The sequence below is a fragment of the Chiloscyllium plagiosum genome, unplaced genomic scaffold (assembly GCF_037043375.1).
Source record: "Chiloscyllium plagiosum isolate Xiang-an unplaced genomic scaffold, Cpla_swu_hap1 HiC_scaffold_1, whole genome shotgun sequence".
Taxonomy (NCBI): Eukaryota; Metazoa; Chordata; class Chondrichthyes; order Orectolobiformes; family Hemiscylliidae; genus Chiloscyllium; species Chiloscyllium plagiosum.
Genome location: NW_028270139.1, coordinates 149,291,449 through 149,317,876, shown reverse-complemented (window position 1 = coordinate 149,317,876; position 26,428 = coordinate 149,291,449). Strand labels below are relative to the sequence as shown.

General features: G+C 42.5%; 1 protein-coding gene across 3 annotated transcripts in view; it reads left to right on the top strand.

The window, feature by feature from the left end:
• Nucleotides 1-26,428, top strand: part of suclg1 (succinate-CoA ligase GDP/ADP-forming subunit alph) — an 88,287-nt gene that overhangs the window by 20,765 nt on the left and 41,094 nt on the right. The window contains exons 2-4 of one of the 3 annotated variants that reach the window (XM_087991538.1): nucleotides 5,298-5,347; nucleotides 10,180-10,257; nucleotides 23,082-23,188. In XM_087991538.1, coding sequence (XP_087847664.1) covers nucleotides 5,298-5,347; nucleotides 10,180-10,257; nucleotides 23,082-23,188 — 235 coding nt within the window. Of the gene's footprint in view, nucleotides 1-5,297; nucleotides 5,348-10,179; nucleotides 10,258-23,081; nucleotides 23,189-26,428 lie in introns of those variants that run through there. The other 2 variants (XM_043699194.2, XM_043699107.2) reach the window with 2 other exon arrangements.

Below are 26,428 nucleotides of genomic sequence, written 5' to 3'. Positions count from 1 at the left end.
GGTTGATGTCGATGTTACATTTCTTCATGTTGGCTTTTAAAACATCTTTGAATCTCTTCTATTGTCTGCCACTTTTATATTTGCCTTCTTTAAGCTGGGAGTAGAAGATTTGTTTTGGCAGATGTTCATCTCTCATCTGAACAAAGTGACCACTCCATCTTAGTTGGTTCTTGATGACATCGGTTTCAATGCTTGTTGTTTTTGCTTCATTCAGCACGCTGACGTTGGTTCTTCTATCTTACCAACTGATATTTAAGATGTTTCGAAGGCAGCGATGATGGAACTTTTCGAGTGCCTTCAGATGTCGTCAGTATGTTGTCCAAGTTTCTTATGCATACAGACGTGTTGGGATCACCGCTGCTTTGTACACTAACATTTTGGTGTCTGCCCAGATGTCACGATCATGAAGGAGTCTTGTTTGGAGATGTCCAAAAGCTGTTCCAGCACATTTTAAGACTATATTGGATCTCGTCATTAAGGTTGACATTGGAGGAGAGGTGATTTCCAAGATATGGAAAGTGCTCCACATTTTCCAGGGTTGTTTTGCCAAGTTTAATTGTTGGTTCTATCAAATTTGGTTACGGTTGATAGATGACCTGAGCCGCCTTGAAATTGATGGTAGGTCCAAGTTTTGTGTGTGTACAGTTGAAGGCAGTCAGAATGTGTTGCTGGTGATTTTCTGAGAGGGCTGCAACACTGTTGTCATTTGTGTATTGGAATTCAGTGAGGGAGCTCATAGCTGTCTTGTTTTTGGACTTAAGATAGGCAAGATTGAAAACTCTGCCATCTGTTCTGTTCGACAATTTCTATTCCTGGGGGTAGGTTGTCCTTGATGACGTGGATGATTGTCACAGTAAAGATGGTGAACAAAGTTGGGGCAATCGCGCATTCCTGTTTTACTCCTGATCTAGCTTGAAAAGGCTCACAGTTCCAGTTGCTGACCATAACTGTGGCAAGCATGCCATCGTGGAGGAGTCTCAGAATTTGAATGTACTTTTCAGGGCATCCGTAAGTGGATAGGATATCCCATAGGACTTCCCTTAATACTGAGTCAAAGGCTTTGGTGAGGTCAATGAATGAGGAGAAAGTGAGGTCTGCAGATGCTGGAGATCAGAGCTGAAAATGTGTTGCTGGAAAAGCGCAGCAGGTCAGGCAGCATCCAGGGAACAGGAGAATCGATGTTTCGGGCATAAGCCCTTCTTGAGGTCAATGAATGCCACATACAAAGGTTGAAGTTGTTCACGACGTTTTTCTTGTAGTTGTCTCATCATGAAGATCATATTGATCTTCGTGATGATCTCAAACTGGCTTTTGTCTCCGGAAGGATCTTCTCGGTTAAAGGCTTGACCCAGTTGTTCATGAGCAGGTGAGGATCTTTCCTACTGCTGCAAACAGGGAAATTCCACAATAGTTTTTGCGTTCAGATTGATCACCTTTCCTTTTGTAGATGGTAACGATTGCTGAGTCTCTAGTGTCTGCTGGTCCGTCTTCGTATATCTCGATTTTGATGAGAAGTTGATGCAGTTGGTGATGAATGAGGTTATCTCTAATTTTGTCGACCTCGGCTGATATTCCATCAAGTCTAGCAGCCTTGTTGTTTTTCAAGGTTTTGATGGCTTCCTTGACTACTTCAAGTGTTGGTATTTTGCTTAGGGAGTCATCAACGGGCTGCTTTGGAATGTTGTTGATCACATTCCTGTCAAATGGGGTAGTTTGATTTAGAAGATCTTCACAGTGCTCCCTCCATCTCGAATTGATGTCAGCGTTGCTCTTCAGGATTTCGAGAGGGGTTTGACCATAAGTGGATGGGCCAAAAATAGTTTTAGTTGTGTTGAAGAAGCCTCAAGTGTCACTGGTGTCCGCTAGCTGTTGGATTTCCTGACCTTTTTTCCTCCACCATTGGTTTTTCAGGTTTTGGGTGCTCTTCTGGATGGCAGCCTTGCATCCCTGATAGCGTTTCCTTTTGATAGCCAATTGTTGGTCATCTTGTAAGATGATGAAAGCTGTTCTCTTTTCATCAATAAGTTGTTGGAGTAGTTCGTCATTATCATCGAACCAATCCTGATTTTTCTTTTTGTCTTGAGTCCAATTGTTTCTTTGCAGGAAGTGATGATAGCGTTCTTCTGTTGATTCCAGTATTCTTCTATGGATAGTGGGATTTGTTGAGGCAGTTGTTTTTGAAGATTTTGTTGGAACTTCTGTACATGGTTGATGTCTTGGAGGATGTCAGCATTGAATTTCTTAGTGTTCTGATTTTGGTGTTTCCTTTTGGGCTGAATCTACATTCTCGCGGTGGCGAGATGAGTCAATGGTCTGCCCTGCACTTGCCGGCAATAGTAACAGCTCTTGTTATCACTACGCTTGTTGGTCCCAAGATTGTACGATGATGTAGTAGATGAGATGCCAGTGTTTGGAGTGTGGATGCTGCCAGGAGACATTATGCCTGTTTTTCTGATGAAATTGGATGTTTGTAATCACCAGATTGTGTTCAGCGCATTTGGTGAGGAGGAGTGTTCCATTGGTGTTGACTTTGCCAACTCATTCCTTGCCTATTATTGCAGTCCAGGGCCTCTGATCTTTCCTGACTCTGGCAATGAAGTCTCGCAAAAGAATGATCTCGTCAAGTTGGGCGTAGAAGTTCTCCTTTTACTTTGTCTTCAGCGTCCAGAGTTGGAGCACAGGCGCTGATGATGGTAGCATGTTGGTTCTTGATGAGCTGGATTTGCAGAGTCATGTAACGTTTGTTGGTTCCCAGTGGTTTCTCTGTCAGCTTCTGAAGTAGGCTGTTTGGGATGGCAAAACCTACTCCTTTCCAGAAAAAGGTGTATTGACCTTTCTCTTCCTTTAGTTGCCCTGCTCCAGCACTGCGGATCTCACTCGGAGCAATGATGTCAAAGTTGAATGTTTGGAGTTCCTGGGTAGCAAAGGCAGTTCTCCTATCTGACCGGTCTACGTTTGGGTTAATCATCAAAGTTCGCATATTCCAGGTTTGGCTTATGCCCGAAACGTCGATTCTCCTGTTCCCTGGATGCTGCCTGACCTGCTGCGCTTTTCCAGCAACACATTTCCAGCTCTGATCTCCAGCATCTGCAGACCTCACCTTCTCCTCATTTTTTCATAGTTTCACTTCTTGATGTTTTTTCAACCGCATAATGGTGATCCCTCTGGACACTGCTTTCCAGACAGGATGGGATGAAGCAGACTAGGGCATCTTCTCTAGCCCCTCCCAGTTCAGGGCGAGCAGAGTGGATTGTAAATAGGGCTGCTTAGACGTGAATACTGCTACTGAACAACTTTCCTGCTTCTGTCCAAACGTTCAGCAACTGGATCAAGCATTCACCGCTTTTATGCCAGTACTTGACAAGGAGCTTCCAGCCATTTCATTGCCTGCCTCTGTCGTCCTCCCTACGTCATCGAAACACTTGAAGTAACTCACAGAGCGAAGATGCCGGTGCGTGTATTTGTTTCACGTGTACTTGATGTTGCACTCCAAGAAGCACATGAGACTTTACAAAATCAACCAACTGATTCCAATGGCATGGAGACCACAATGATTGGAGCTGATGGATTTGTTGCAGCCTTCACCCACCTTCACAGCCGTTATGTTTGAAGTAACTTTGCCATCCTGTTCCACCGTTGAGATCTCTGTTGGACTGTTCTTTATCAGGGACCTCATCTTCTACCATACTGCCATGGATGACCCAACCAGGAGCATTGCTCCAGACAGCATTGCTCAAGGGATCTCAGGACTACACAAGGTTCTCCACCATGACAAGGCGACAATCCACGGCGAGATCTCCACAGTAACCAAATTTCAAAAATATAATTTATGGCCTGTCAAGGAAGGGTTCATTCTGGGATCTGTCTTGCCTGGTATTACCAACTGCTGGGATCACAACTCTCGGAAGATTGGCGCTTATATAGAACCTTGCTTCACCTCAGGATATCCCAAAGCACTTCATGCCTAATAAAATACTCTTGATACGTAGTCAATGATTTAATGAAGGAAGTGTGGCAACCACTTTGTACACAGCAAATCAAAACCCCCAAATAGCAATGTGATAATAGTCAGATAGAACCTTCCTCTGCACCCTCAATACGTCGATAAGAGTGAGAGTTCTCTGAAATTGAGTATCTGAAATGGAAACAGTTTGAAACTTTGTTCTAATGTTTGTGTTAAGGAAGATGGAACAGTAGTTAGCACTGCTGTCTCAGTGCCAAGGACCCAGTTTGATTCCAGCCTTGGGTGAATGTCTGTGAGAAGTTTGGTTCTCCCTGCATTGATGTGAGTTTCCACTGGCTGCTGTAGTTTCGTCTCTCAGTCCAAAGATGTGCAGATTAGGTGGATTAGCTGTGGTAAATGTGAGGATATGGGGATATGGTGGGATGCTCTTCGGAGGGTCTGTGTGGACTCGATGGGCTGAATGGTCTCTTTCCACACTGTAGGGATTCTATGATTCCATATTCATAACTATCTTCTACAGATAAGACCTTTATTACACAAAAGGAAAGTTATGTTTTATTGAAGAACATCTGCAGCCTCATGGGAATCTGTTGAGTAACCAACTTCAAAAATAAAGTACATCTTCTATCACGTCATTCATTCTGGGATCTGACTTATTCATTATTAATGTAAGCAGGGATCATAACAGCAATGCTGTGAGATTTTCTGCATCAACTGAGTTTATGGGGTCTGAGTTTACTCCCTATATGTTACAGTGAACGTCATTCATTCTTTCAGTCTATTTCTCTAATTTGAGATTTGACCTCACGACCTTCTTGCTCTGATTAAAGAGTGTTTTCAACTAAGCTGCAGCTGACACAGCCTGTTCCTGTCTTTGCACAAAGTGGAACCATGCTCCAAAAAAAAAGCTCAGTTGTTATTGGATGGTTCTTTTCTTTCATATCTATAATACTCAAAATCTTGCTGCTGCAACAAAAGGCACCAAACAGCAATTTCCATGTTGGAACTAGACTCAACTGTGTGATGATCTCATAAATCTAAAGCTCCTTTTTGAATACTTTCAATTACTCCTTTTGCTGCCACCTTCTGTGTAATCCATGCATTGATCTTATCTCAAAAATGTGTTTGATGCTTTGACAGGGCAAAATTTGAATTTGAAAGGTGAATATATTATGCAAATATGACATATCTACTATCAATTTATCCTTTCACTGAAGTTCTTGTAACAGCACTGGTTGTATCTCTTTTTTTTTTAAACTTCACTTTTGGTAGTTTGTCTCAACTTTTGTGTTCCCAACATGAGAGTACCTGCACTAACCTGCAGCTTTCGTAGTTTACAGGTTAGAGCTTTGGAGAGAGAGATGTGTCAAATAAAAACATCAGGTAAATATGTGCACATCGTTCAGTGTACCTCAGCCAATAAGAATAAGAGAACATTTTTGTAAGGTTGAAAAGCATAGACAATAGTTAACCATCTCTCCATTCTCTTCCTTTTTCACATTACTTTTTAAAAAAACTTGCTATCCATGTACTATGCTTATTCATGTTATCACTAAGATAATTATTTTCCGCATCTGTATCATTGCTCATTTCTGTTCCCGTCTGTTGTTCGATGGAAACCCTCATTACCTTTGTTCTCTGGCCATTCATGAGCACTCCCATTTTGTAATCTTGTAAACAGAGGTCATCCAAAACTTTGTTGCTTTTCCTAACTCTCACCATTCATTATGCTCACTGAATTGCAATATCCACCACTTTAAACATTCTCCCTCCGCACCCCTGTGCAGCAGTGCCTAGATTCAAGATAGATTGTAGCATTTAACAAGACTCCTTCAACATCTTCCAAACTAAACCCCTGACTTTTACCATCTAGAAGGACAGGATACTTGGCCCAACCACCTCTGCAAGTTCCTTCTTAAGCTGCAGATCCTAACTTGGAACTATATTAAGGTTCATTCACTCCTGATAGGTAAAAATATTCAAACTCACTCTTTAACAGCACTATGTATTCCCACTCACTATGGACATTGGGAGTTCAAGAAAGCAGCATACCACCACCTTGTCAAGGCCTGTTATAGATGGCCTGTAATGGCCACATCCTGTGAATGAATGTTGAACCAATGGTCGTCTTGACATCACCTTCTTTAACCTTAAGCTCTGGAATTCACTAAACCTCTCTTTTCTCCTTTAAAACACCCCTTTATATTTACCTCTGATTGCAATTTGGACATCTTGGTCAAGATAGTGTCCATAATATCTTCTTACATGACTTGGTTTAATATATTGTGTGTTACAATGCCTCTGAGGCATGTTTTTATTGCATTAAAAGTGTTATTTAAATACAAGTTGTTGTTCTATACGTGCCCAAAATATTAATATCTTCCCATTGCAGGTGCTTCCCCCATTTTCTGCTTTTATTCTTGCACTTCCAACGATTTACTGTTTAATTGGGCTTGTTTCTGAGGAAGTGGCTTCTGTCAGCTCAACAATGAATTCGCTTGTTAATGCAATCTCTATAAATTAAAAGAATTGCTGCAGTAATTCCATAGCTGTGCGCATTAAGCTACCTACTGAATACTGTGTTGCGTTGATCTGCCTCATTTTTATTTGACACCTTAATTGGTTTCCCTGCAGTTTAATGTTCATTTCATTGGCAGAACAATGTTAGCAATAACTATGGAACCTTGTGTTCGATGCTTGATATGGCTGCAAGCTTGATTGTCGACCTTCCCCCCCCCCCCCCCCCCCCCCCCCCCCCACCCCGCGAAGCAAAACACTCAGAAACGCAGTATAGTTTCACGTCCTTCAACCTTAATTCCGGGCCCTGGAGGGAGAGAGAATGATTGCCCATGTGCACAGAGAGGAATTCTCCTGATGAAGGGCTTTTGCTCGCAACGTTGATTTTCCTGCTCCTTGGATGCTGCCTGACTTGCTGTGCTTTTCCAGCACCACTCTAATCAAAGAGAGATGTATCCAGATATTGTCCCTTTTCAGTTAAACGTAAGCAGAGGGAGCAATTGCCCCTTGTGCAATCGTCATGGCAATTCCTCAACCAATCAGTGTCAACTTGGAGTTTTTGAATTTAGAGGCAACTTTCCTGAAATGGTCTCCATTGTCTTGACCGATCAAATTCCATTTGCAATCCAATCAGCACCATTTCCCATGCAGTATAATTGTTCTCTTTGAGATTTGGCATCTGTCCTGATGAATGCTAGACAAAAGGTTTTAGCAGCACTCAAGTTCTGTCCTGACAGCACAGTTTTGAATTAGCTGTTTCACGTAGAAGGGCCTGTGAGTGCAAGTAACATCAGCACATTGCTCAAGATTGTTTCTCATTGTTAAAAAGAAAATAGTTTAAACTTTTCGGGACTGGGTGCAGTGATCCCTTCCAGCTCCTAGTTTGCTAAATACATAAGAACACAAGAACTATGAGCAGGAGTAGGCCGTCAGAGCCTGCTCCACCACTCAATAAGATCATGGCTAATCTTTTTGTGGACTTTGCTCCACTTGTCCGCATTTTCAGCATATCCGTTAATTCCTTTATTTTCAAAAAGGCATCTACCTTAGCTTTAAAAGGGATTATTGAAGTAGCGTCCACTACTTCCCCGGGCGAGGAATTCCATAGATTAACAACCCTCTGGGTGAAGAAGTTCCTTCTCAGTTCAGTTCTAAACCTGCTCCCTCTAATCTTGAGGCCATGCCCTCTTGGAGAAAGTGAGGACTGCCGATGCTGGAGATCAGAGCTTAAAAATGTGTTGCTGGAAAAGCGCAGCAGGTCAGGCAGCATCCAAGGAACAGGAGAATTGAAGTTTCAGGTATAAGCCCTTCTTCAGGAATGAGGAGGGTGTGCCAAGCAGGCTAAGATAAAAGGTAGGGAGGAGGGACTTGAGGGGAGGCACGTTGGGAATACGATAGGTGGAAGGGGATTAAGGTGAGGGTGATAGGCCGGAGATGGGGTTGGGGCGGAGAGGTCGGGAAGAAGATTGTAGGTCAAGAAGGCGGTGCTGAGTCCGAGGGTTGGGACTGAGATAAGGTGGGGGGAGGGGGAATGAGGAAGCTGGGGAAATCTACATTCATCCCTTGTGGTTGGAGGGTTCCTAGGCGGAAGATGAGGTGCCCCTCCTTCAGACGTCGTGTTGCCATGGTCTGGTAATGGAGGAGGCCAAGAACCTGCATGTCCTTGGCCGAGTGGGAGGGAGAGTTAAAGTGTTCAGCCATGGGGCGGTTGGGTTGGTTGGTGCGGGTGTCCCAGAGGTGTTCTCTGAAACGTTCCGCAAGTAGGCTGCCTGTCTCCCCAATGTATAGGAGGTCACATCGGGTGCAGCGGATGCAGTAAATGATGTGTGTGGAGGTGCAGGTGAATTTGTGACGGATATGGAAGGATCCCTTGGGGCCTTGGAGGGAAGTGAGGGGGGAGATGTGGGTGCAAGTTTTGTATTTCTTGTGGTTGCACGGGAAGGTGCTGGGAGTGGAGGTTGGGTTGGTGGGGGGTGTGGACCTGACGAGGAGTCGTGGAGGGAGTGGTCTTTCCAGAACGCTGATAGGGGTGGGGAGGGAAATATATCCATGGTGGTGGGGTCTGTTTGGAGGTGGCGGAAATGATACGATGTATCTGGAGGTTGGTGGGGTGGTAGGTGAGGACCAGTGGGGTTCTGTCCTGGCGGCGATTGAATGGGCGGGGTTCAAGGGCGGAGGAGCGGGAAGTGGTGGAGATGCGGTGGAGAGCATCGTCAACCACGTCTGAGGGGAAATTGCGGTCTTTGAAGAAGGAGGCTATCTGGGTTGTTCGGTATTGGAATTGGTCCTCCTGGGAGCAGATGCGGCGAAGGAATTGGGAATATGGGATGGCGTTTTTACAGGGGGCAGGGTGGGAGGAGGTGTAATCTACGTAGCTGTGGGAGTAAGTCGGTTTATAGTAAACGTCCGTGTTGAGTCGGTTGTCCGAGATAGAAATGGAGAACTTAAAAATGTGTTGCTGGAAAAGCACCGCAGGCCAGGCAGCATCAAAGGAACAGGAGAATCTATGTTTCGGGCATAAGCCCTTCCTGAAGATCTGAATCCCTTGTCAGGTCCACACCCCCCACCAACCCAACCTCCACTCCCAGCGCCTTCCTCTGCAACTGCAAAAAATGCAAAACCTGCGCCCAAACCTCCCCCCTCACTTCCCTCCAAGGCCCCAAGGGATCCTTCCATATCCGTCAGAAATTCACCTGCACCTCCACACACATCATTTATTGCATCCGCTGCACCCGATGTGGCCTCCTATACATTGGGGAGACAGGCCACCTACTTGCGGAACGTTTCAGAGAACACCTCTGGGACACCCGGACCAACCAACCCAACCGCCCCGTGGCTGAACACTTTAACTTCCCCTCCCACTCCGCCAAGGACATGCAGGTCCTTGGACTCCTCCATCGCCAGACCATGGCAACACGACGCCTGGAGAAAGATCGTCTCATCTTCCGCCTAGGACCCCTCCAACCACAAGGGATGAATGCAGATTTCTCCAGCTTTCTCATTTCCCCTCCCCTCCACCTTTTCTCAGTCCCAACCCTCGGACTCGGCACCGCCTTCTTGACCTGCAATCTTCTTCCCGACCTCTCCGCCCCCACCCCCTCTCCGGCCTATCACCCTCACCTTAACCTCCTTCCACCTATCGTATTCCCAAGCCCCTCCCCCAAGTCCCTCCTCCCTACCTTTTATCTTAGCCTGCTTGGCTCACCTTCCTCATTCCTGAAGAAGACTTATGCCCGAAACGTCGATTCTCCTGCTACTTGGATGCTGCCTGACCTGCTGCGCTTTTCCAGCAACGCATTTTTAAGCCATGTCCTCTTGCCCTAGTCTCACCTTCCAGTGGAAACATTCTAACTATTTTGATTTTATTGATTCCCTTCATAATTTTGTTTCTATAAGATCCCACCCCCCCCCCCCATTCTTTTAAATTCCAATGAATATAATCCCAATCTACTCAGCTTCTCCTCATAAGCCAACCCCCTCAACTCTGGAATCAACCTAGTGAACCTCCTCTGCAAGCCCTCCAGTGCCAGTACATCCTTTCTCAAGTAAGGAGACCAAAACTGCACACAGTACTCCAGGTGTGGCCTCACCAGCACCTTGCACAGCTGTAACATTTCCTCTCTGCTTTTAAACTCAACCCCTTTAGCAATGAAGGACAAAATTCCATTTATCTTCCTAATTACCTTTTGTACCAGCAGACCAACCTTCTGCGATTCATGCACAAGGACACCCAGGTCCCTCTGCAGAGCAGCATACTGCAACTTCCTACCATTCAAGTAATAATCTATTTTGCTGTTACCCCTCCCAAAATGTATGACTTCACACTTAATAACATTGTATTCCATCTGCCAGACCTTTGCCCATGCACTCAATGTATCAAATTATTGTTTTATTCCAAATTTTTAATGAAGGATTTTCCTTTTTCTGCCTTTAGGCACTGATTCTTTCTAGGACATGTTCTAGGCCATGGTTGACAAGTTTAGACGTTATGTATTTATGTAACGCATCAAATGTAACACCACAGCAAGGTGTTGCACCATGAATACTAGGTGTGCTATTCTCTATACGTGGCAGATGGGGTTTAATTTAGATAAATGTGAGTTGCTGCATTTTGGAAAGGTAAATTAGGGCAGGACTTCTACACTTAATGGTAAGGTCCTGGGGAGTGTTACTGAACAAAGAGACCTTGGAATGGGTGTTCATAGTTCCTTGAAAGTGGAGTCATAGGTAGGTAGGATAGTGAAGAAGGCCAAGAGAAAGTGAGGATTGCAGATGCTGAAGATCAGAGTCGAGAGTGTGGTGCTGGAAAAGCACAGCAAGTAAGTCAGCATCTGAGCAGCAGGAGAATCAACGTTTCGGGCATAAGCCTTTCATCAGGAAACTTATGCCTGAAACATTGATTCTCCTACTCCTCGGATGCTGCCTGACCTGCTGTGTTTTTCCAGCACCATGCTTTCGACTAGTGAAGAAGGCATTTAGTATAGTCTGTGCGTTGAGGGGTCATGTTGCGGCTGTACATAACATTAGTTAGATAACTTTTGGAATACTGAGTGCAATTCTGGTCTCCTTGCTAAAGGAAAAATGTTGTGAAACTTGGAAGGGTTCAGAAAAGATTTACAAGAATGTTGCCAAAGTTGGAGGGATTGAGCTATAGGGAGAAGTTGAAGAGACTGACTGGGGCTGTTTTCCCTGGAGCGTCGGAGGGTGAGGGGTGACCCGGTAGGAGTTTATAAAATCATGAGGGGAGTGGATTGGCAAGACGCGTTCTTTTCCCCGGGGTAGGACAATCCAAAACTAGAGAGCCGAGTAGATGAAAGTAGAAAGATCTAAAAGAGGCCTAAGTGGCAACTTTTCCACGCAGAGGGTGATGCATGTATGGAATGATCAGCCAGAGGCAGTGGTGGAGGATGGTACAATTATAACATTTGAAAGGCATCTGGATGTGTACATGAATAGAAATTGTTTAGAGGTATATGGGCCAAATGCTGGCAGATGGGACCAGATTAATTTTGGATATCGGGTTGTCATGGACGAGTTGGACCAAAGCATCTGTTTCTGTGCTGTTCATCTCTATAATTCTATGACACTTGCATGAACCTCTATATAATCTAACATACTTGCTTCTTCCTCCAAAATCCATTGACTATCTTTTATTTCAAATAATTATCCAATTCCCTTTCATAAATGTTTTGTGACTGTCTTATGTATGTACCTTCTCACTAACAAAACAATCTTTCAGTAACTCTTTCATTGTAACCTTCGTTAGGATTGACACATTCTTCAATTTTTTTTCTGCTCAATGAAATGAAACTTGAGAAGAACAAGGGGAGATGATGGTTGAGTGGTATTATAGCTGGATTGTTATTCCAGAGACCCGGGTTCAAATCCCACCAAGCCACTCACTATCCTGACTTAGAAATATGTTGCCGTTCCTTCACAGTTCCTGGGTCAAGGTCCTGGAATTCCCTTCCTTATGGCATTGTGGGTCAACTCACAGCAAGTGGACTGCAGCAGTTCAAGAAGGCAGCTCACTACCACCTTTTCAAGGGTAATTAGAGATGGGTAATAAATGCTGGCTAGCCACTGACGTCCACATCTTAGAAGTGAATTTCAAGAAAAAGTGGAATCTGAATTGAATTTTAAAAAATTCTGGAATTAGGAGTCTAATGAATCTAACGATTCTCGGAAAAGCCCATTTGGCTCATGAAAGTCCTTTCGGGAAGGAAACTGCCCTGCTTACCTGGCCTCCAAACCCAGAGCTCTTAACTACCCTCTGGGTGATCAGAGGTGTGCAATAAATGCTGGCGTGGCCAGTGACACCCATATCCGGTGAATGAATTTATCCATGTGAACCTGTTCTGTAGCTTTCTTTTGCTTCTCTTCTCCTTCCTCTAATGGGTTATCCCTAGCTGCACACAGTGCTATTGATTGTAACTGAAGTCTTGCAAGCCTTCTTCATTACTCTAGTATTCTGTAGGTTACAGAGATGCAAAACTTCTGTTTGTTGTTTGCCCAATTAGTGACCTGTACTGTTCCGGGACATTTCCCATCTTGATTTTAATTACATGGAGCGGTCACAAGTCAATTATAGTGTCTCAGCTGGTGCCTTGCGCAATTCAGGTTAATTCAGCTTTGAGTGGGGATCATGCTTAGTCTGCTTGGATTAGGTTTGCATGAGGTTGTACATTTACTGAGTCACTGCTGAGCTCTAGTTCACGCAGTACAGAAATTTTGATTTGCTGGCCTCTCCAACCAAGAACTATATGTTCTAGTGCTTTAACTAATTATAACTTGTTATAACTAATTATAACTTGGAAATTAATTGTTGATTAACTCATGCATAACCCTCAGCAGACTTGACACTGCATTTACATCAGGCTTAATTTCACAGTTACTCAAGCTGTGTGACATTTATGAAACTGGAATTCACACCTTCTCTAGTTGTTGTCCACGAAAACATATGACCTTCAGAACAAGGAGCAGGACGAGGCAATTCAGCCACGTGACCCTGCACCGCCATTCAGTTTGATCATAGCTGATCTCATCTCCACTTTCCTGACCGCTCTTCATAACCCTTTAACCTGTTACTAATTGAACATCTGTTTACCTCCTCCTTAAATTTATTCAGTGTTCTGGCATCCACTGCAATCTGGAATAGTGAATTCCATGATTCTACGAAATGTTTTTGTTTGTAAGGCCTCCTTTTCATTTAGAAAGTCACTTTACGTTACAGGCTGCATAATATTATTGGTAATAGAATATACTGCACAGAAACATGACATCCAGCCTGACCATCCTGGACTGATCCTTCTTCTCACCAGAGGTCTCCTCCCTTTTCATTTTACTTTCAGCATACCTTTCCAGACCTTTTTCCCTCCTATACTTATCCAGTATCCTTGGTAAGCATCTAAGCTATTTATTCAACACTTGCTGTGCTAATAAGTTTCTCTTTGAGTAGATTTCTCCTTACTTAGAGAACATAGAACAATACAGCGCAGAACAGGTCCTTCAGCCCTTGATGTTGTGCCGACCTGTGAACTAATCTAAACCCATCCCCCTACACTATCCCATCATCATTCATATGCTTATCCAAGGATTGTTTAAATTCCCCTAATGTGGCTGAGTTAACTACATTGACAGGCAGAGCATTCCACGCTCTTACCACTCTCTGAATAAGGAACCTGCCTCTGACATCTGTCTTAAATCTACCACCCCTCAATTTGCAGCTATGCCCCCTCGTCCAAGCTGACGTTATTATCCTAGGAAAAAGATTCTCACTGTTCACCCTGTCTAATCCTCTGATCATCTTGTATGTCTCTATTAAATCCCCTCTTAGCCGCCTTCTCTCCAATGAGAACAGAGCCAAGTCTCTCAGCCTTTCCCCATAAGACCTTCTCTCCAGACTAGGCAACATCCTGGTAAATCTATTCTGCACCTTTTCCAATGCTTCCACATCCTTCCTGTAATGGGGCGACCAGAACTGTACACAATATTCCAAGTGCGGCCGCACTACCATTTTGTATAGTTGCAGCATGACATCACGGCTCTGGAGCTCAATCCCTCCACCAATTAAACCTAACACACCGTATGCCTTCTGAACACCCCTATCAACCTGAGTGGCAACTCTCAGGGATCTATTTTACATGGGCACCAAGATTCCTCTGCACATCTACACTACCAAAAATCTTTCCATTGACCCAGTATTCTGCCTTCCTGTTATTCTTCCCAAAGTGAATCGCCTCACATTTAGCTGCATTGAACTCCATTTGCCACCTCTCAGCCCAATTCTGCAGTTTATTCAAGTTCCCCTGCAACCTGTAACATTCTTCCACACTGTCCACTACCCACCGACTTTAATGTCATCTGCAAATTTACTAACACATCCACCTATGCCTGCGTCCAAGAGATTTAAAAAAAAGACAAACAACAGTGGTCCCACCACTAGTAACCAGACTCCAGGCTGAATATTTTCCATCAACTACCACTCGTTGTCTTCTTTCAGAAAGCAGTTTCTAATCCAAACTGCTAAACCACCCTCATGCCTCTGCATTTTCTCAACAGCCTACCATGTGGAACCTTATCAAAGGCTTTACTGAAGTCCATGTACACCACGTCATCTGCCCTACCCTCATCTACATGCTTGGTCACCTTCTCAAAAACCTCATTGAGGTTTGTGAGACACGACCTGCCCTTGGCGAAACCATGTTGACTATCTGCAATCAACTTGTTTCTTGCTGGATAATTATAAATCCTATCTCTTATAATCCTTTCTAAAACTTTTCCTACAACAGACATAAGGCTCTATAATTATCTGGGTCATGTCTACTGACCTTCTTGAACAAGGGCACAACATTTGCAGTCCTCCAGTCCTCTGGTACTAAACCTGTAGACAATGATGACTCAAAGATCAAGGCCAAAAGCTCCGATATCTCCTCTCTAGCTTCCCAGAGTATCGTCAGATAAATCCTATCCGGCCCAGGGAAGGGGAACTTACAGGAGTGGTATTCCCATGTACTTGCTGTCCTTGTCGTTCTAGATGGAAGTGATCATGAGGTTGGAAGGTGCTGTCAAAGGATCTTCGGTGAATTTCTGTGGTGCATCTTGTAGATAGAACACACATCGTAGTAATCTAATCCGGATTACTAATCCAGAGATCCAGGCGAATACTCTGGGAACGTGGATTTGAATTCCATCATGGCAGATGATGAAATTTGAATTCAATAAAATCTGGAATTAAAAATTAGCGTAATAAGGCATAACCATTAAACCATTGTTGATTGTCCTAAACAATCATTTGGTTCACTCATGTCATTTAGGGAAAGAAAAATCTGCCATCCTCACCCAGTCTGACTTGTAGCAATTAAATTGGCTATTAACTACCCTCTGAAATGGCCCAGCAAGCCATTCAGTGTTACTGCAGTGGTTCAAGACAGCAGCAAGTAGAGATGAGCGATCAAAGCAGGCCACCTCATTGATGTCCATATTCCATGAATGAATTTAAAATCAAATCCTGCTTGGATGAAATAAATTCTCTCTGTTTAAATTACTTGTTGGCACTCATTGAAAGAGGTGGGGTCATTGTGTTGTGAGTGGTGGGCTCAGATAATGGGCAGCATTTGGAAGCTTGTCATTGAGCCACACAGTGGACCCAATGTAGGAATAGTTTAGAACAGTTGAGAGTAGATTACAGAGAAACTAGCTGCTGGAGCTTCTTATGAAATAATTTATTTAGACTTTTATAGCTTTTGTTAAAGTTCTGCATGCCAAACCTTCAATTCAGAAGGATGCCATGGCAACTTATGATCAAACCTAACAATGGGTAAAAGTGATTTAAAGATAGATTTAAAGAAGTGCAAAACATGAACAAACCTGTATGCTGAACCTAATAACAGTGGGCTTGTCAGTTAATAATTTGCAAAGGGTTTCCTGCAGCTGAGAAGACAGGTGGAATCTAATTTTGACAAATGCAAAATACATTTGATTAGGAACAATGTACATAACTTCTATAAGTAAGCAGGAGATTGGGTAGGGCTATTCAGGTGAGATCTTAGGAAAGAAAGGGTTGATGAACATTAGGCATCCAGACAAAATAACAAAACTGATTGAACACAGGTTTGTTGAGAGATTTTTGTCCATTGATCAGACGTTATCTGGGGTGCTGTGATCACATTTGGTTCCTGCTGAAGGAAGAATGTGCAGAGAAAAGCAACAGAAAGGACTCCAAGATGATGAACTCTGAGGAAGGCCTGTCGAGACTGTGTGCACAGCCGAAGAAGAGGTCATTCAGGATTAATGCTATTGTGTCAAGGCAGTAGAACCAAAATTTTAACATTTAAACAAAGTTAACTTTAAGAAAACTTTTCTTTTACTCAGAAAGTAATATGTTTAGTGTAATGCATCATAGGCTGACTGATGGACATTAATGATCACCTGGTAAAGTTGTAAACAGCGTTAATTATCAAAGATTAAATTTCAATGTGATGGTTTTTCAACTTTGACTACTTTTTGATTTGTGGTTTTTGAAAGCATTAATGTTGTTGATTTTAAATCACCACATTATAAATGACTAATTCTTCTCAGGGGTTGGAAAGAGGCGTGAAAAATAGCCTTGATTTGAAACTTTTGATCATTATTTACAATCTTTCATTTCTTTGCTTCCTTATTTCTGCTATCTCTTTCAGATTTACAACCCTCAGTGATCTTTGCTCAGCCCTAATTCTGGCTGCTTGTGCATCACTCCAGTGTTGGCAATATGCCCTCAACCATCACACCCTGAACCCTTCTACCTCTTTTTTTTTAAAGCACTCTTTGAAACCTCTTTGAACAAGCTTTTAGCAAGTTGTCCTAATATATCCTTACTCAGTGTACATCATTTAAACATAAGAAACAGAAGCAGTACTACATTCTATGACTTCTTCCGTCTACTCCTTCATACAATAAGATCACATCTGAACTCACTGAACTTTACTTTTCTTGCCTGATAACCATAGTGCTCCAAAATCTGTTAATCTTTTTCTTGCATGTCATAAACAAATAATTATCCACAGGTGAGTTGCAAGGGTCCCCAAGTGGAAAAAAAAGTTCTGTCCTCAACCTCAATGGCCTATCTCTTATCCTGAGACTTACTCCGAATTTTAAATTCTCCAGCCGGGCAACTGCCAGCAAGCGTCTAGTTTGTCACATTTTGTTTGACATTCCTTTGAAGTATTTTCAAATGTTTTCTGACCTGTTTTGGTGCTATATAAATTGAAAATTGTTTGTTTAAAAGCTAGCAAGTGCTTTCTGTCCCTAAGTGTGTTTAAACAAATTTGTATGCCGTCAACATTTTTCATGCAAGTTCTGTGAAGATATAAGTATCGAAGCAGAACCAGTTTGGGTGACCTAAAACAATTCTGCACCCTTTGCATCCTGAATGTTACTTCGGTTGAAGTGTTCCTCTTGTGGTAGTAGAGGAGATGTGTATGTTTCCACATGGCAGATTTAAAAAAAAATTAACATCTACATTGCAAAATAAAATTTCACAGCTAATTTCAATGGTGTGTTAACATTTAAGTTTCTTTCAGAAATCTGCCTTATCAAAATGGGCAATGTGATGTAGTGAAGAGGAGAAAGTGAGGACTGCAGATGCTGGAGATCACAGTCGAGAGTGTGGTGCTGGGAAAGCACAGCAGGTCAGGCAGCATCTGAGGAGCAGGAGAATCAATGTTTCAGGAATCCTGATGAAGGGTTTCATCACCGGTGTTTTATACAATTCCAGCACAACCTCCCTACTCTTGTACTCTATGCCTCAGCTTTCTTCTGAATTACTTGCCTTGCTAGCTTCAGGGAGCTGTGGATATGCGCATCAATGACCTTCACATCTATTCTAACCTCCCAGGATCCTGTAATTCACAGTATGATCATTTGTTTTGTTGGTTCTCCCCAAGCACATTGCCTCACACTTGTCCAGGTTGTTATTTTTTTCACTCCTGAAATGTGGGTGTCACCAGAAAGAGATGCAAACAGTTCACAGTGAGATATTGGCAGGTTAAGTAAGTTGGCAAAAAGTTGGAAAATGGAGTGTAGTATGGGGAAAAAGCGAAGTTGTTCATTTTGTTAGGAAAACAAAAGAACAGTATTATCGAAATGGAGAAAAACTGCAAAATGAACTTGAGGGCACTTGTCCCTGAAACACAGAAAGCTAGCACACAGGTATTCATCAGGAAGGTCATTAATGTTGGCCCTTATTTTGAGGGGATTGGAGTATAACAATAAGGAAGTCCAACTGTAACTGTACAAGGTGCTGGTGAGACCACATCTGGAGTACTGTGAGCAGTTTTGGTCCCCTTATTTAAAGAAAGATGTTTCCTTGGACAGAGTTCAGAGACGGTTTACTAAGATGAGCCTTAGTATGGTATTATCTCATGAACAGAGGCTAACCAGATTGGGACTCTACTCACTGGAGTTTAGATAAAGGTGAAACCATCTCAATGAAGCACATAGGATTCTTAAGGGGCTTGACAGGATAAATGTTGAGAAGATATTTCCCCACACTGGGGAGTCCAAAACAGAAAGCAATGTCTCCGTATAAAAGGGTGCCAGTTTAAGACTGAGATGGGGAGGAATTTCTTCTCTCAGATGGTTGAGAATCTTTGAAACTCCCTACTGATCAGCTCTCCATGGTAAGGTAATCAAGGATTATAGGAAAGTGGGTGTGAGAAATGTCTGATCTGCCACAATCCTATTGAATAGAGGAGCAGCTTGAAGGGGGTCAAAACACCTGATCTTGTTCCTATTTCTTATGGTTATGTGGATGGGGAAGAATTTAATGCGTGCCCCTAGTTGCCCTTAAGAGTGTGGTGAGCTACTGCCTTGAAACACTGCAGTCTGTTTGCTTTAGGTATGTCCATAATGCCATTGGGGAGGGAATTCCAGGATGCTGATTCAAAACAGTGAAGGGACGGCAATATATTTTCAGGTTAGGTTGGAGGGTAGCTTGCAGCTGGAAATATTCATGTGTATCTGCTGCCTTTGTCCTTCGAGGTGGAAGTGGTCATGGATTTGGAAGATTGTGTCATAGGATCTTTGAATTTCTGCAGTGTATCACACTGCTGCTGCTACTGTGCAATGATGGAGGAATAATTGAATTTTTTAGTCTTGGTGCCAATCAAGCAAGCTTCTTTAACCTGGAATGGTGTCAAGCTTCTTGAGTCTTGTTGGAGCTGCATCCATCCAGGCAAGTGGGGAGTATTCCATCGCAACAGTGTCTTGTACGTTGGTGAACAGGCTTTGGGGAAGTGAGTTACTTGTGTTGGTTAGATTCAATCTTATTGAAGATGGTCATTGGCGGGCATTTGTGTGATGCGAATGTTACTTGCTACTTTTCAGACAAAGCTTGGACATTATCCAGGTCTTGTTGCATTTGGATATTGACTGCTTTAAAGTCCAAGGAATCATGAATGGTGCAATCGTCAGTGAACAGCCCCACTTCTGGCTTTGATGGAGGGATGGTAATTCATGAAGCAGCTGCAGATAGTTAGGCTGAGGACACTCCCCTGAGGAGCTCCTGCAGAGATGTCCTGGAACTGAGATGACTGACCTCCAGCAACCATGACCATCTTCCTATGGAGTGAATTGAATTGTCTGAATGTTGACACTTGTGATGTTAGGGACTTCCGGAGGAAGCTGAGGTGGATCATCCATTCAGCACTTCTGGCTGAAGATTGCTGCAAATGTTTAAACCTTTTTGCACCTGATAAACTGGGCACTCCTATCAATGAGGATGGGAATATTTGTGGAACCTCCTCTTCCAGTAAGTTGTTTAATGTTTATCACCATTCACAACCGGATGTGGTAGGACTGCAGAGCTTTGATCTGATCCATTGGTTGTGGGATTGCTTAGATCTGTCTGTCATTTTTCTCCTTGTGCTGTTTGGCATGCAAGTAGTCCTGTTGGTAGCTTGACACCTCCTGTTTAATTATGGCTGATGTTGCTCTTCCTGGGGTCTTCATTAAACATTGGGTTGATCCCCTGATTTGATGATGATGGTAGGTTGGGGGATATACCAGGTTATGAGGTTGCAGATTGTGTTGAAGTATGATTCTGCTGCTGCTAATGGCCTGTGGCACCTCCTGGTGTTGTGTTGGATCTATTTGAAGTCTGGCACTTTTATTATGGTGATAGTGCCAGGCAGTTATGATGGAAGATTGTTTCATTGCAAAAGTGTGACTTTGTCTCCGCAAGGGCCATGCAGTGGTCACTCTTTTATTTGGCTGCAGAGCAGACTCGATGGGTCAAAGGGCCTAATTCTGCTCCTGATAGCATGGTCTTCATGATACTGTCATGGATAGATCCATCTGCTGCAGGCAGATTGATCAGGATGAGGTCAAGTAAGATATTCTCTTATTAATTCCTTAGCTGCTAGACTGGTAGATAGCAATGACCTTTAGGATCTGACCAGCTCAATCAGCAGTTATGCTTTTGCTGAACCACTCTGGGTGGTGGACATTGTACTCTGGGTGGAGGAAATTCATTGTCTCCTTGCCACTCTTGGTGCTTCCTTCATGTGATCCATATCAGCTGAGAGAGGACTGTGCATGGTAATTAGGAGGTTTCTTTTCCTGTGTTTGACCTGATGCTTCATGATGTCCGAAGTCAATTTTGAGGACTCCCAGGGCAACTCCTATATGACTATGTCTGGCTGTTGCTTGCCTGGCATGTGATACAGCTCTCCCAATTTTGCAATAGCCCTCAGATGTTAGTAAGGAGGACGTTGTCAGATTGACAGGAATATCTTTGCCGTTGTTTTAGGTGCCAAGTTCGATGTTAGGTGGTTCATCCACTTTCATTCCTTTTTGTTTGAGACTTTCTAGGTTGAATCCCATTTGCCACTGCTCTGTCCATTAACCAGTCTGTTGATATCTTTCTATAGTTTATTGTTATCTTACCCACTGTTTACCATTCTACTAAATTTCATGTCATCTGAAAGCTTCTTGATCATATCCCCTGCATTTAAGTCCTAATGTTGCTCATGACCATGTAGACCACATGAAATGCATTGTCCTCATCAACAGCCGTGGTTACCTCCTCAAAACATTTTGATCAAATGTGTTAAACACGACCTTTCATTACAAATCCATGCTGCCTAATTTGACACTAATTGCTTTGTTTCTATTAATCATTTATTGTAAGTTTGAGTTTTTATTTTTGGTTATGGGTTTTTTGTGTTGCTGAAATTAATTAACTTGTAAGTAATTCTGTAGCCATGGTGATTTTAAAAAAAAATGATTTTATAATATATTGTTTTATGACCCAGCCTCAAGAGTAGACACTTTTGGAACTTGTTTTTTTTCAACTTAAGGGAGGCTTAAGGGAATACGTTTTTACTTTGAGTTTGGAGCAATCCTTTGAAATCTGTGGAAGACCATAGCTGTGTAGGTCAGTGCTCCTGTGAAGAGAAGGATAAATAGTGAACTAGGTTACCTCCGAGTAAGAAGTTCAAGTTAGTCTTGGACCAGAATTGTTGGGATAAAATCCTGCAGAAGTTACTTACAGCTGAGTTAATATAAAATCAGGTGTATAATAGCACCAGGAGAAGGCACCAACATTGAAGTCATAAGTGATGTAAACCCACTCTGGAATGAATGCTGTACAAATCACACTTTTACATAATGTTCCTGGAGTGTTTTTTGTGGGCTATTTTGAAAGATCTTTTCCACTTATGGAGTGGTGTTTTGGGGTGAATGTGATTTATACTTTTAATGTGTGCTTAAAACTCTTTGAATTTGTGTTACAAGCAAATGGTTTGGTTTATTTTGTTTTATCTTTCTTACCTCTATAGACCCTCCTCTTTCCCTGTTACTCACTTACACTTAGAATATTTAAAACAAAGTCCTTTCAGTTTCCCTTTATTCTACCTGCCAACGCTTGTAAGGTACTCTCTCAGCTTTCCTAATTTCTTTTTTTAAGTTTCTGTATGTTTTTTAGACCCTCTGGGGATTCTGCCATATTGAGCACTTGGTATCTGCCATAGTTTCTATTTTTTTTTCTTAACCCTAAACCTTCTGTCCCATGACATCCAGGATGCTCCATTCTTGATCCCAGCTTTTATCTGTCTGGAAATGTATTTCCCTGTCCATTTGCTGTGTCCTCCTTGAATGCTTCCTGCTGCCCTGACCCATTTTTATCTGCAAGTAGTTGCTGTCTGTCCACTTGGGCCAAATCTTAGGCTAAATTTATTAAGCTAAGATGCGTTTGTTCCTGGCCCATCCTTATCCTTTTCCATAAATATCCTAGATATAACTGAATTGTGGTCATTATGTCCAAAATGCTTCTCTACTAATCCACCTTCTACCAGACTGAGTTCATTCCCAAGTATTAGGTCTAAAGCTGTCCCTCCCTTGTTGGGGTCTATCCATCTATGTACAAGCTTTAAAAAAAAGTAAATTCTGGATGCAATTTAAGAATTTTGTTCCCTCCGTCACCATTCATGTTTGGATAGTTAAAATCTGCTACCATTATTGCTTTATTTTAGGTGGAAAGTTTGGGCAGGTTCAGCAGAAATGAGCAGAATCTGTCTCTCTCAGGATCATTTAGTCCTGGAAATTCTCTGCCCCAGAGAGCAACAGACGCTGACCTTGAATATATTTGAGGTTGAATTAGAGCGATTTAATCAGCAGGGGAGTTAAGAGTGATGGAAGGGCAGACAAGAACATCAGGATCAGGGTGGGAAGCATTCAAGGTGGGAATTATGAGGGAAAATATGTTTCTACAAAGTTGAGGCCACAATTGGATCATTTGTGATCTTCTCAATCCTTCCTGGCGATTCATTGGGTCATATGCTCTACTGCTCCTCATTCTTGTGTGTTTATGGATTGGGACTGATTTTGATCTCCCGGTGGTGATCTTGGTGGGACTTGCAAAATCAGAGCGGGATTTCCTAAAATTATTTTCCGTAATTGGCCTGTTTTTAAAATCTAGTTGAGCACCAAAGCATCACTGCTGTGCTTGTCTGTAATTGTCTGTGTGTGAATTAGACCTTTGGTATCCTGAGTCAGTACTGCATGTTATATACCTCAGCAAAATAGTGGACCTGTGTTGCTAACATTGGCCTTTTGTTAGTTGCAGCAAAGCGGAGTGGAGTGAGACACTGCTACAGCGGCTCAAGGCAAAACCTCTACATAGACAAAACAACAAAGGTCATTTGCCAGGGTTTTACTGGGAAGCAGGTGCGTCTTGTTTGCATTCCATCTGTCTAACATTCATATTTAACCTGCTGGTATTTATTTCTCATATTTATTTTTGATACTTGGCATCTTTTACCATCAGCCGTGAGTGTTGATGTTTTGACAATAGAGAGCTGCTTTTGGTGCTGTGCGTTTCAATTCTTTTTGATATAAAGTCTAACTTGTCTTCATAAAACTTCATGCAAAAGAAAGAACTTTTAATGATGATGTCTTTTCTGCCTTCAGGATTTCCAAAGCACTTTTCCACCATTGAGTTTTCACTCAAATCAGAAGTTCCTGGAAAAGCTCAGCAGGTCTGATAGCATCTGAAAAAATAAATCAAAGTTAATGTTTTGAGGTCTGATGACCCTTCCTCAGAACTAATGGCAGCTAGGAAAACCATTTTCCTAGTTACCATCAGTTCTAAGGAAGGGTGACCGGACCCGAAATGTTAACTTGGATTGTTCTTCGCAGGTGCTGCTAGACACCTGCTGAGCTTTTCCAGCAGCTTCTGTTTTTGTTTCTGATTTATAGCATCCATAGTTCTTATCAGTTTTTACTTTGCATTTATACAGTGCCTTTCATGACATCAGGATGTTCCAAAGCAATTTGGAACTCAAACATAGTCACCATTATAATGTAGGAAAGATTAGCTTCCACCAACTACAGTGTGGTCATGACTCAGATAATCTGTTTCATTGATGTTCAGAACAGGATGAAGGTGGATGAGGACAGCAAAGAAATCATGTCTGGTTTTCTTCAAAATCATGCCGTGGGACCTTTTGCGTCTACTAGAGAGAGAGAGAGCGAGCAGATGTGTCCCTAGTTTAAAGTCTCGTTGGAAAGATGCTATTATTGCTCTAGATTGTAAATCTAGATAACTTATGTTAAGATCCTGGACTAAGACCTGAATTCACTGACTCTGGCAAGAATGCAGTCAAGAAGGCCACAGCTACAGCTGACTGTTGTAATGTCAGAAACTTTGATTTGCACAAGGCAGGGTTCCACAAATATCCATAAGAAAAAGACTAAGCAATCTGTTCTTGAGATGTTGTTTGAGGGTTAAATATTGGTGAAGACCCTGGAGAGAACTTCCATACTCTTCAGCAACTAGTGCCATGTAATGCTTTATGCCCACCTGAAAGGTCAGATTGCTTCCAGATTAACAACTCGTCTGAATGATGATAATTGGCAATTTTTGTCGGTAATTGTCATAGAGATTTCAAAGAGGAGCTTTAAGTTCTGTGTCTAGCAGTTTCTAACAGATTCTACTGGACATTGTGCCGCCCTCATTTAATTCTTATACATTCCATGTTACAATAATTATATGGAATATTGATGTCATTGTTAGCTATATTCCCCCAAATCTGCACATCCAATCCTGTAAATACATGATCAATGATGGATATCTCTATGTACAGTCCTAGCCTCTCCCATGATCTCATGACGTTTACCAGACACTTCCATTACCTGTCTCATCTTACAATGCAACTCATTCAATCATGTTCCAATGCTGACAGGTGTGTACTCCTTCCCAGACATTTGCCAGCTGTGTCACGTTAATTGTTAATAAACTAGACACTTGCTTATCACCTAAGGGCTTTTTGCATTCTGTTAGACAATTTATATACTTATTACAAGAGATACAAAAGGATGCTAATTTCTGCCAATATAAAGTTATATAATTACACTTAATGTTATAATTCTTTGACAAAGCTGACAAGTTGGGCAGCAGCTGCACCCATTCTCTCAAAGTTAAAAATCACACAGCACCAGGTTATAGTCCAACAGGTTTAATTGGGAGCACACTAGCTTTAGGAGCACTGCTCCTTCATCAGGTGGTAGTAGAGGACACGATTGTAAGGCACAGAATTTCTAGCAAAGGTTTACAGTATGATGTAACTGAAATTATATATTGAAAAATAGCTTCATTGTCTGTTGAGTCTTTTATCTGTTCGAATACCATGGTAGTTTCACTTCCTTCATGTGTAAATTCACAAAACGTTTTTTTATTAAAAGTTGCGTTCTCAGGTTAACTGTAACAATTAGTGTTAGCTGGACAATATGTTGAAGGTGTTAGCCCCCTGTGATCTCTGTCTGTGCCATGATGTGTAGATTGATTCTAATCTAAAAAGTGAGATACCAGTTTTACATTAATTCATGCAATTTTTTAGCAAAGTACAATGTAATTCTGCAAGTACAAATTCACCCCACAAACGTATATGTATATGTGTGCATGTGGGTCTTTGTGTGTGTGTGTGTGTGTGTGTGTGTGTGTCTGTCTGTCTGTCTGGGTTGGGGGGTTGTGAGTGTGTGAGAGAGAGTGTATAGTGTCTTAAGTCTCTGAGGAGATGAGTGTGTGTGTGTGTCTGGGGTGGGGGGTTGTGAGTGTCTGTGAGAGAGAGTGTATATGTGCGCGTGAGTATAGAGTGGTCTAAGTCTGTGAGGGGGTGCATGTGGGAGTGTGTGTGCGTCTGTAAGGGTGTGTGTGTGTGTCTGTGTGTGTATAGGAGTGTCTGTGTGTGTATAGTGCAATGGTGGTCACCTGTAGTGTGACATGAACCCAAGGTCCCAGTTGAGGCCCTCCCTATGGATGTGGAACTTATCTATCAGCCTCTGCTGGGCCACTTTTCGTTGCTGCCTGTCCCGAAGTCCGCCTTCGAGGATGGTCACCCGAAGGACTGCTTAAGTGTTCCCCAACTGGGAGGGAACACTCCTGTCTGTTGATTGTCTTGTGGTGCCCATTCATCCGTTGTCTGAGTCACATGAGTACCTACCACGTACATGGTGGGAGGTGTCCCCACATCCCTTTTTCTCTCTCTCTCGCTCTCTCCTTGAGAGATCAAACAAATAGTCTCTTTGTCTTGCAGCTTCAACTTCTGTTATTTGCATTCTGTTACTTGATTTTAAAAAGAAGTTTAATACTTGGATGAACCTGACTGTCTCTATTTTAAATATTTTTCATACTATTTCTTCTTACTTAATAAGACAGCATCTATTTGAATTCCATTGATAAGGGGGACATTCAGTCACTTTCACAGCTTTACCAAGTTGTTTAAAGAAACTTATTTGGATTCTCAAGGTACAACAGGACATGACCTCGCCCTCACCCATATCTTATACTTGGTCTCTGTCATTCTCCCGTTGATCTTTGGCTACAAGGATTTACTCAAATTGTCTACATTTGTACTTAGGCTGTTTGCTAAGCCGTGATGCTGCATTTGTTTATCTTCTGGATGTCAC